This window comes from Chrysochloris asiatica, unplaced genomic scaffold (assembly GCF_000296735.1).
Source record: "Chrysochloris asiatica unplaced genomic scaffold, ChrAsi1.0 scaffold00116, whole genome shotgun sequence".
Classification (NCBI taxonomy): domain Eukaryota; kingdom Metazoa; phylum Chordata; class Mammalia; order Afrosoricida; family Chrysochloridae; genus Chrysochloris; species Chrysochloris asiatica.
In genome coordinates this window covers 2,691,857-2,702,874 of record NW_006408634.1, presented here as the reverse complement: position 1 = coordinate 2,702,874, position 11,018 = coordinate 2,691,857, and the positions used below count along the sequence as shown (strand labels likewise).

The window sequence follows — 11,018 nt, the reverse complement described above, 5'->3', positions numbered from 1 at the left end:
TCAGACCCTGGAGTCCTGACCCCCAGCCCCTCCTCCCTCAGACCCTGGAGTCCTGACCCCCAGCCCCTCCTCCCTCAGACCCAGGAGTCCTGACCCCCAGCCCCTCCTCCCTCAGACCCAGGAGTCCTGACCCCCAGCCCCTCCTCCCTCAGACCCTGGAGTCCTGACTCCCAGTCCCTCCTCCATCAGACCCATCAGTCCTGACCCCCAGTCCCTCCTCCCTCAGACCCAGGAGTCCTGACCCCCAGCCCCTCCTCCATCAGACCCAGGAGTCCTGACCCCCAGTCCCTCCTCCCTCAGACCCAGGAGTCCTGACCCCCAGCCCCTCCTCCCTAAGACCCGGGAGTCCTGACCCCCAGCCCCTCCTCCATCAGACCCAGGAGTCCTGACCCCCAGTCCCTCCTCCCTCAGACCAGGAGTCCTGACCCCCAGCCCCTCCTCCATCACACCCGGGAGTCCTGACCTCCAGATCACACACATTGAAACTCACAGCACAGGGATTCAGGCCCCTCACCTGGATACCAGTAGGAGAGGCACAGCAAAAGCCTCAGTGCCCAGGAAGAAGAGAAAGTTCTGGGAGGCCTGAGGGAGACTGGAGATAGATTCAGGGATCTGGGCCCAGATGGACTGCTGTCCCTGGAAGGGTCCACACAGCTTGGAAGGAGGGATCCTGAAATCAGAGACAAGTGGCTCCAGTCTGCGCAGGAACCCGACGCTGGGAGAGGGCGGACCGAGGGGGTCAGAGGTGGCATGTCTCCCACTTACCAGAAGATGCTGTACAGTACAGGCACTGCAGAGATGGCCAGGCCCAGCAGGAGGACCAAGGGGAAAAAGAAATTCACCGTGGAGGCTCGGAAGGTGCGAGAAGCCGGGGAGCAGACGGAGAAGAGGGTCAACTGATGAGGGAAGGTGGGGAAGGCGATCTGAGACGTGAGTCTGTAACTGACCCCAGCTCCCTCAAACCCAGGAGACCGGCCTCCAGTTCCGCATCCCCAGTCCCCAGCAGTGTAGCCGTCCCCGCCCCCCATAGCTCCCGCCTCAGAGCCCTGGGTCTCCCCCAGCCCGCACCTTTTTCAGGTAGAAAAGCAGCAGGAACTTGACCGTGTTGAGCAGAGGCAGTAAAGGACAGAAGAAACTCCCCACCCAGACCACCGTCTGCGCGTAGATCAACCCCAGCACCTCGTCGGGCACCTGGAACTCCTGAGTCCCAGCCAGACGACCCAAAGCCCCAGGACAGTGGCCACAGAACAGCCTAAGGGAGTGGGGCCAGCCCTAGTCAGGGGCGTGTCAACCCTGATCCCCCACCTCCCCTAACCTGCCCGCCAATCGGAAGGGAGCATAGCCGAGGAGGGGCAGAGCTTTCAATGGCTCTCGCTTGAGCAGGGCCAAGGGAGATGGGTCAGACGGCTTTAGGGGCGGGGTCAGAGGAGGGGGCGGGATCTGAGCACCAAGCGAAAGCGTGTCTATAGATCATCTGTGGGCGTGGTCTATTCGTTAGGGGCGGAGCATGGCAATGAGGCGGGGCTCTCACTTTCGAGGAAATTGGATGAGCAGCGTGACTGCTAAACCCGTCAGCAGATCAAAAAGCAGGAGTTTGTACATTTCCTGTCCTAATCGAGTCTCCCAGCACTGAGGAAGAAAAGGGGTCACGAATACCTCAGGATCCAGACAAATGGGTTTCCAAGTCATTGCTTTCTCTGCGATCCCCAGTTTCCTGGGCCTTTCTCTGAACCCACCGAGTTCCTTTTTCCTCCTTCAGGGACCCAGTATTTTCAGCCCCAGGCCCGTTCTGCCTCAGATCCAGAAGTCCTGGCCTCTAGTGCCCGGTCGGTCCTTCAGACCAGGGAGTGTGGCCCCCTGTGCCCTCCTCCCTCAGACCCTGGAATACAGAACCCCCAGTTCCGCCTCCTTTAGACACTGAAGTATACAGACCCTCAGTCCCTCCTCCTTCAAACCCAGGAGTCCTGAACCTCAGCCCTTCCTTTCTCTGACCCAGGACCTTGACCCCAACCAAGTCTGTTGTCCTTCAGACCTGGGAGTGCATCCCCTGGTCTCCTCTCTCAGACCCAGAAGTCCTAACTCCCCAATCCTCTCCTCAGACTCAGGAGTCCCAAGAGTCCAGACTCCCTGCTTCTCCTCTCTCAGACCCGGAGTCGGGTCCCAGTTCTCCTCACCGGAAGTTCTTTGTAATTGTACCCACAGGTTTTGCACTCCTGAGCCTCAGAGTTGCCCCCGCAGGTAATCCGATTCCAGAGAGAGAAGAGCAGGACCATTAGCGAGGCGAGGCGGAGAAACACCGTCCTGGCAGGGCAAGGGAGGAAAGGAGTTGGCACTCACCAAGTGCCAAGATCCTCCCGCGGGGAAACAGCTCCCGAGTCTCCCCTCCTTCCCAGATGAAGAATCTGAGGCTGCGTTTAAGAGTTAGGATGAATCCAGGTCTCCCAGGTCCAACTGCCCCTCCAACCAGTATCCCTAATGCCTAGCCCAGGGATCTGGAACCTGAGCAGGATAAAAACGATCTGGCGGCTCCTAGTGTAGCCCTCCAGCGGAGCAAGAAGCTTGAAGACGGGCGGCAGCACCAAATTGACCCCGGAGATGAAGATGGACGGAAGGTAGTCCACCCCGAGTTTCAGCAGTTCAGTCTGCTGGACAAAGGGCTTCTCCTGGGCCAACGGAAGGGGTCCCATCAACACCCATGCTTGAAATCCTCTCCTAGTTTCGTCTTCATTCAGGACCCCAAACTCCCGCTAATCCCCAGACTTCTAGTCTCCGGTGCCCTCTCCCTCCCCCGCCCCCCCTTGGATATGCAGTCTCCAGGGTCTCCAGCCTCTTCTCCCCTAAGACCTTCCGCACCTGCAGCTCCACGGTGTACTGCGTAGCCCAGTAGATGCCATAGAAGGCTGCCCCCAGAAGCGCCATCACCAGCAGATTGAGTAGCCCTCGGACCAGCCACACTCGGGCTTGCTGGCCCAGGGTCCGCACTGCAGCCTGGCGCCGAACCACTGCTTCCTCGAGCTCCACCTGAGGCCAGAAGACACTTCTTCACCTTCAGCCCCATTCTGGTGGTTCTGGGATCCGGTTTCAATTGGAACGGATGCAGACCAGTCCCCCTAAATAAGTCCTCGTTCCACCGGTCAAGGGTTTTTCACTGGTCCCACTCCAGGCCCCGCCCAGCACTCCAGACCCGCCCCCCTCCCCTCGTCCCGCCCTACACTTCACGCCTGCAGGGAGTTCCTGGTCGGATTTAACCGTTTAGTTCTCCACGCCCCGCCCACGTCCCCCGTACACCATCCAAGCTCCACCCTTCGGTCATCCCCACCTGGGGAATCCATCCCCACTACCTTAGAATCCATTCCCACTCAGAATGACTTTCCAGGGCAGAGGAGAACTGCGCCATAGGGTTTCCGAACCTGTAAATCTATACAGGTTTCCGAACCTGTAAATCTTCCCCCGTCCAGCATCTGGTGGATTTGAACCACCAACCTTGCGGTTAGCAGTCCAGTACTTAATCTACTTTCTCTCAGACCATGAGTTCAGATCCCCAGCCCCCTCCTCCCTCAGACCCAGGAGGATTCATGGATTTGAACTGCCAGCCTTGGGGTTAGCAGCCCAAGGCTTAACCTAATGTCCCACCAGGGCTCCCTTCCTGGAGTTCCAGTTCTAACTGTATCAACTTTGTTTTCCAGGTCCCGCCCATCACCCATGCCCATCATTTTACACCACGCCCACATGTGGCCGTGCCCCCTTACACCAAGGATGTTTAGACCACGCCCCTTCGATCCAGCTTCTCAGAGCTTGTAGAGCCAGAGTCAGAGCCTTTAGAAGAGTCCCTCCCAGCATCTCTGGAAACCTCTGAGTTACGCCTAGTTTTGCGGCAGTTCCTTTTGTCACTATCTAGACCTGCCCACCTGTGGTCCTGTAGGATAAGCACTGGAATGCAAGGTCGGTTTGAATCGCAAAGTCAGCGATTCAAACTCACCAGCCGTTCCTCGAAAATCCTATACATGGCCGCGATAAATCCAAACCAACTCTAGGGCACATCACAACAGCAACAAGCTCCGCCCACGAGCCATAGACTCCACCCCCTACGCGCACCTGCAACTCAAAGAGGATGTTACGCTGGCGCAGTCGCACGTGGACGTCCCCGCAGAGGCCGAAGTCCCAGGCCGAGAACACACGATGGCTATAGCTGGTCAGCGCCCCCGACTCGGCCAACAACGTCTGCTTCATCCCGGACACTGAACTGAGAGAGAGGGCACCCCACAGGGTCACCCCTCTTATGGGACACCCAGGAAAATGAGCCCAAAAGGTTGGCATTTAGAACCGACCTTGAGGCTCAGCGGAAGAAAGACCTGAGTCTGCTCTGTAACGATTTCAGGCTTGGAAATTCTGTGGGGCAATTCTACTCTGTTCTATAGGGTCGTTATGAGTAAGAATCAACCTAACAAGACCCTTGACGTTTTTTCCAGCTGTCACCTAGTGAGGGACAGATCAAAGGGGCAGAGACATACAGTCTTCCAAGACAGAGATCAAGAGAGTCAGAGATAGACCCAAAAGAGGGCTGTTGTTTTTGTTGAGTGCCGTGGAGCCCGGTTCCGACTCATAGCGACCCTGTATAGGGTTTCCAAGGAGCAGCTGGTGGATTTGAACTTCCAACCTTGTGGTCCGAAGTTCAGTGCTGATCCTACAGTGCCATCCCAAAAGAGGGCAGACGCTCATAAAGATAGGGTAAAAGATTAAAAGGATAAAGCTACAGAGAGTGTAGAAAGCAGGGGACAGGGGGTGGGCGTGGGGACAGAGTTAGAAAGGGAGATCAACACATAAAGAATGAGGAATTGTGAAGCCTGGGGTCAGGGTAGTGGTGGGAGAGAACCAGAGAAATGGACAGAAACAAAGAGAATTAGGCATCCATGGAACATGGGTTTCTCTCTCGCTCCCAGGAGTTGACAAACTATGGTTCACGGGCCAAATCCAGTCCAATGCCCAATGCCTTTTTCTAAATAAAATTTGATTGGAACATAGTCACTCTGATTGGCTTACATACTGTCTTTGGCGGCTTTAGTGCTATAATAGCAGGGTTGAGTTCAAAATAACCCACTGCCGTGGAGTCGATTCTGACTCATAGCCACCCAGTAGAACTGACTAGAATTATGCCCTAGGCTTTCCGAGACTGTAAATCCTTCCAGAAGCTGACTGCAGCATCTTTCTCCAGAAAAGTGGCTGGTGGCTTCTAACCACGAATCTTTTTCAAGTAGTTGGCTCACAAAACTAAAAGTCTACCTTTACTTTTACAGAAAGTACTTGTACGTAACTAACCCTTTGGATTTTTTGTTGAAACCATGCACTTTCAATAACAGGCATTTTGAATGAATGAAAAAAATATTTTGGAGGTAACATGGATTTTGATACAATTAGTGGAACAAATGTGTCCCAAAGGAGTCGAGGTTGGTGACATGCAATTACACAGGCCCCCACCAGATGGCAGCGCACACTAAAAGTGGGATTGTTGTTAAGTGCCGTGGAGTCCGTTCTGACTCATAGTGACCCTGCACAGGGTTCCTGAGGAACTGCAGACCTTAAGGTTAGCAACCCAACTCGTAACCACTTTTTAGATTAGTTGTTGAGTGCAAATCGTTCGTGCAGCTCAGGGACCCACCCATACCCTTTAGTACTTAAACGTTTTAAAACTGATTTGACTCGGAGAGGAAGGGAACTTTTGTGGAGAGGACCATAGACTTTCCCTCCCCCTGCCCATCAAGGGGTGCGTACGGGGTGTCACTGACCGGTGCAAAATGAGCAGGAGACAGACGAGGCCAATGAGGAAGACTGAGCACAGGTATGTGAGTGCCAGGTGCGGGCGGGGCGGGTAGAATCCATAGAAGAGAGGAGACCATTCTAGATAGCCCTGAAGAGGGAAGGCGAACCGAGTTCCCCCATGGAGCTAGGTGGAGGCAGAGGCCAACAAGCTGGGCCTGATGGCCAGTCTCTAGGGGTCATCAAGGGCACCTGGACTCAGATGAGTGCGGTCTCTCCCAGGGACCCCAACACACACCTCTCCTGAGAGCAAGTTGAAGAGCTGGCTGGAGAAGGTGATCAGGCCCTGGGGGTTTGGGTTGTAGGAGCCGCAGGGCGAGGAGATGCTAGGGTTGGGGGGCCCCGGTGGGTTCCCTTCCAACCAGGTAGGCAGAAGTGTCATGCATGCCTTCAGCACAGCGGCCAACACGTTGAGAAAGAGCAGAAAGCGCAGCAGAGAGAAGTAGGATTCGGTGCCAGCCCCGAACTGACCTGCAGGGGGCAGCAGAGAGAAGCTTGGGGTTCCAGCTCGGGCTCTCAGACTGTCCCTCCTCCTCGCCCCGCCTCCTTGGGGTTGTCAGGTCCTGCCCCTCCTTCCTGTTGGCTCCAAAATATCACCGCTTCCTCCCTACAGGCTCCAAGAAGTCCGGCCCCTCCTCCCTGACCCTGCTACCAACTGACTCTAAGGCCTTGCCTTTACTATCAGCTACTTCTACCTCCAGGCTCCAAGGTCCCGCCCCTGTCCTGTGCCTGTTGCCAGGCCCCGCCCTTCTCTCCTATTTCTCCCTGCGGGCCACACGGCCCGCCCCTTCTCTTTCCCGTGCTGCCAGGCCCCGCCTCTCCTTCCTACTCCTGGGGGTCGAATCCCAGGCTTCGCCCCTTCTCCTGGCAGTTAACCAAGCCCTGTCCCCAACACCCCAGCAAACCGTAACGCACCCCCAATCTTTTTCAGTGTCCATGACCAGGGCTGCAGGGTACGCCAGTTTTCCCGCATCTTTTCTCTGGATCTCCGCAGCATCCGCGCCCAGTTCTCTGCCCTAGATCCTGAGCCATGGGTCACTTGGCCCTGATTGACTCTCTTCCTGGAAGGGAAATAGAGTCAAGAGTCAAAGAAGGACTTGCCAGTTGGAGTCCACTCAGACGCATGGCGAACCCATGTATGCCAGAGTACAATTGTGAGCCAGGGTGTTTTCAGTGGCTAATTTTTCAGACAAGATGGCCAAACTTCGTCTCTCAGGTCATATTGTCAGGAGGGACCAGTCGCTGGAGAAGGATATCATGTTTGGTGAGGTGAAGGGTCAGAGAAAAAGAGGAAGACCCCCAATGAGATGGATTGGCCAAGTGGCAGCATCAATGGGCTCAAACGTGGCAACAATAGTGAGGTTGGCCCAGAATCGGGCAGTGTTTCATTCTGCTGTGCATAAGGGCGCTATGAGTTGGCACCGACTCGATGGCTCCTAACAACAACAACAACAATTTTTCAGAAACCAACAGGCCTTTCTTCAGAGATTCCTCTGCGGGGGGACTCAAGTCTGCAACTTTTTGGTAAGTAGTTGAGAGGGTAAACTGTTGTACCTACCGCCCAGGAAGTCCTAGGAAGTGTTTAGCAACCCCTAACTGGAAGCAGCCCAAATGCAGAACCCACTGAACCACAGCCGTGGTGGTGTAACAGTTAATCACTCAGCGGCTCAGAGGAAGAAAAACCTGGTCATCTGCGTCCATAAAGATTCCAAACCTACGGCCGTGAGTTGATTCTGACTCACAGCAACCCTACAGGACAGAGTAAAACCACTGGACAGGATGTCTCAGGCAGTGAATCTTTGTGGAAACAGATTGCCTCATCTTCCCCTTCCTCCCACAGAGGGTTCGAACTGCCAACTTTCGGATAACAGCCCAACCCTTAAAGATTACAGCCTAGAAAACCCTATGAGGCAGTTCTGCCCTGTAACACATGGATCTCTATGAGTGTGGATCTCCTCAATGGCACGCAAGAACAACTGTAAGACGCCAAACACCAAATAATAAATACTGCACAATTCTATTTACATCAAGTTCCCAAGCAAGCACAATGAGACTTTCCGGTTTATGGATCTATGTTGTTGCTGTTGGGTGGAGTCAAGTCAATTCTGACTCATAGCGACCCCGTGTGACAGAGTAGAGCCGCCCCATAGGGTTTCCCAGGCTGAAATCTTAGCAGAAGCAGATCACCATGTCTGTTTTCCATGGAGCTACTGATTGGGTTTGAACCACTGACCTTTCATTTAGCAACCAAGTGCTTAACTGTTATGCCACCAGGGCTCCTTTAGGAATGCAGCTCAGATGGTAAAGGAATATTTAAGCAAAAAAAAGTGAGGACATGGTGATTCCAATTGTCTTGTGGGAGGAGGAGGGTTGACAGAGGGGTGGCATTTGGGTGCCTCTGAGGTGATGCTTTCTTTATCTTCTCCCCTAGGTAGGGTTACTTCTCAGTATTCTTTGAAACTGTACATCCCTTTCTTATGCATTTTCCTAAAATAAGGTTTAAAATATGTGCATATATAAAGCAATTAAAAACAAACAGAAGTAAGGGAAAGAGGGAGGAAGAATGGAAGGGAGGGAGGGAAGAAGGAAGAAAAGGAAGAGCGGCAGGAGTAAGAATGGAGAGAGGGAGAAACGCAGGAAGAAAGGAAGCAATCAATCGGACAGTGTGCACTTATTTCTGAACCAGAGGACCAGCCTTTCCATCTTTCACTGGGCATGCCAATTATGTAGGGGAGAGAGGGAAGAACAAAGTGAAAAAGAGAGTTACGGGCTTTGGAGAGGAGCGCAGGCAGAGATGGAAGCATAAAACAATGAAAACCGTTAACAACAGATTTCCAACACAGAAAGATAAATGGGAGAGACAGAGAGAGAGATGGAGACCAGTTTTGGGGAGACGGGAGACAACAGAGATGAGAGCTTGGGAGGGAGAGAACAGAGACCCAGAGAAGCAGAGAAGGTAAGCTATTAAGTACAGTGAATCACTTCACGTGGCTCTTCTAGCCATAGATTTGTCACTATTCAAATGAGGTGCCTGCTAATAATGTAAATAAGGTGCATGGCAACCTTGTTGGGGTGGGATGATGCAAATAAGGTATATGGAACCCTAACAAGGGAAATGATCGGTTTTACCATCCTGTTAGGTTTAAAATAAGGAACTCTGGTAGCATAGTGATTACCAATCGAGCTGCTAACCTCAAGCTCAGCAGTTTGAAACTACCAGCTCTTCCGCGAGAGAAAGATAAGGGTTTCTGCTTCTGGAAAGATTTGCAGCCTTGGAAACCCTATGCAGGGTTGCTATGAGTCGGAACGGACTCCACGGCACATAACAACAAGGTTTAAAATGAGCCATTAAAGCAGTGGAAATGGGGGTCTCACTACCATCAAGAAAACAAGAGACGGGAGCAGAGTACATCCTTTGGACCCAGGGTCCCTATGCTAAGACCCTCCTGGACAGAGCTGTGACACCGGAGACAGGGAGAAACAGCAGTCGAGAAGGGGCGTCAGCAGAGTAGCAGGAGACAGTGTGGTTGTGTGGTGGGCTTCCTAGCTCATGGAGGGCTTGTTGGCGGAGTGAGGTGCCTCTTGGCACTCACTCGTAGAGCTTAAAGAGCTTTGTAACATTTACCTGAGCAGGGCATGGGCTGGGCCAAGGGTCCAAAGACTGGCAGAGAGGCATGCCTGCCGGCAGGGCTCTTTAAATAGTCCCTGATTCTGAATTTTAACTTGTTAATTTCCCTGGTAAACTCCATAATGTCACTATTGTCTGTGAGTTCAGTGTGGCCATTGCAACAAGTTATGGGACCCACCAGAGGAGTAGAGAGCTGTAGGAGGGACAGTTGGTGTCAGAACAAGTGTGACAGGAGGTTGGAGAAAGGGGACAAGTGTGACCTCTGTCTACTAGGTGTCAGTCTTGGACTGCCATTGGTATTGATTCTCTGTCCCCTCTGTGAAATCACAGGGAGTCAGGCACCTCTACCAACCATTTTTATACTAAGAAAGATGGTTGGAGAGAAGAGACGTGAAGAGGGCAGGGAGAAAAGGCCGCCTTGGGGGTCTGAGCAGCAGGTGGGTCTCACCTGTGCACCCGTCGGGCCTGCATGGGCCAGGGCAACTCTCTTGAGGGTCGAGGTTCCTGCGTCTCGTTCTGGGAGGCTTCCATGAAGGCCTGGATGCTCTCGGCTCTATCTTCCTCCTCCTCCTCCAGTGCCCCCCAAGGCAACACGCCAGGACCTCGGTATCGGAGGGTGGCCGCACTGGGGAGCTCATTCAGAACAGAGGACAGGGACTGGCCTGGGGAACAAGGGATGGGAGCTGGGAGGACCTAGACCCGGCCTCTTCCTCCTTCAGATCTAGGAGTCCTGGCCCCTCTTCCCTAAGACCCTGGATTCCCAGACTCCCAACATCTCCTCCCTCAAACCCTGGAGTCCTGACCCTTCCTCCCTCAGATCCAGGAGTTGTGGCCTCTCAGACCCCTCCTCCTTCAGACCTGGGGGGTCATCTTCTCCTCTCTCAGAGCCCTGAGGCCCCTCCTTTCTCAGACTCTGGAATTTGGATTTTTCTCCTCCCTCAGACCTGGAAATCCTGGTTCCCTCCTTCCTCAGACCCAGAACTCTTGGACTCCCAACACCTTCTCCCTCAGACAGGGAAGCTCTGGTCCCTCCTCCTTCAGATCCAGGACATTTGGCCCCTCAGCACCTTCCTCCCTCAGACCCGGAAGTCTTGGTTCTCTTCTACCTCAGACCCTGGAGTCTGAAAATCCAACCACTCCTCAAGGCCCCAAGGTTGTATTCCCAAGCACCCTTGATCTTGGGAGCCGGGTGAGGAATTCAGCCCTGGACTGCCTTGTCTTGTTCCGGAGTTGTGACCCCCCAGCTCCTTGCATTTCTCAGACATCCCAATGGCCCAGCCCCTGCCCTCTCCTGGAAGACGCCAGTCTGGATCCCCAGCTTCCTCCTCCCTCAGGACCCAGGAGTCTAGGCCTCCCTTCTGCCCCAGATAGACGGTTCTTCACCACCAGGGTTGGATCTGAACCCCTCTGGCTTCCCAACCTGCTCTGGCCTTCCGGGGTGCCAGCCATCCTTCTGAGATGTCCCTGGTGTCAGGTGCCCAGGTGGGGATCTCCTCCATGGCCACCAAGCTTGGCTGTTTCCGTGTTTAGCGGGCACTAGGGTGTGGACTGCCCCGGGGCTAAGGGAGGGGCCTAG

At 54.1% G+C, this 11,018-nt stretch overlaps 1 protein-coding gene across 1 annotated transcript in view; it reads right to left on the bottom strand.

The window, feature by feature from the left end:
- TMC4 (transmembrane channel-like 4) overlaps positions 1–10,941 on the bottom strand; it is an 11,480-nt gene extending 539 nt beyond the window's left edge. Inside the window, exons 1-13 of the mRNA XM_006868314.1 lie at positions 10,863–10,941; positions 9,891–10,104; positions 6,730–6,875; positions 6,053–6,285; positions 5,784–5,905; positions 4,096–4,243; positions 2,854–3,021; positions 2,500–2,663; positions 2,175–2,301; positions 1,532–1,629; positions 1,069–1,252; positions 766–896; positions 515–670 (exon numbers count right to left, since the gene is read on the bottom strand). Coding sequence (XP_006868376.1) covers positions 515–670; positions 766–896; positions 1,069–1,252; positions 1,532–1,629; positions 2,175–2,301; positions 2,500–2,663; positions 2,854–3,021; positions 4,096–4,243; positions 5,784–5,905; positions 6,053–6,285; positions 6,730–6,875; positions 9,891–10,104; positions 10,863–10,941 — 1,970 coding nt within the window. The remainder of the gene's footprint in view (positions 1–514; positions 671–765; positions 897–1,068; positions 1,253–1,531; positions 1,630–2,174; positions 2,302–2,499; positions 2,664–2,853; positions 3,022–4,095; positions 4,244–5,783; positions 5,906–6,052; positions 6,286–6,729; positions 6,876–9,890; positions 10,105–10,862) is intronic.
- Between the last annotated feature and the right edge of the window lie 77 nt (positions 10,942–11,018).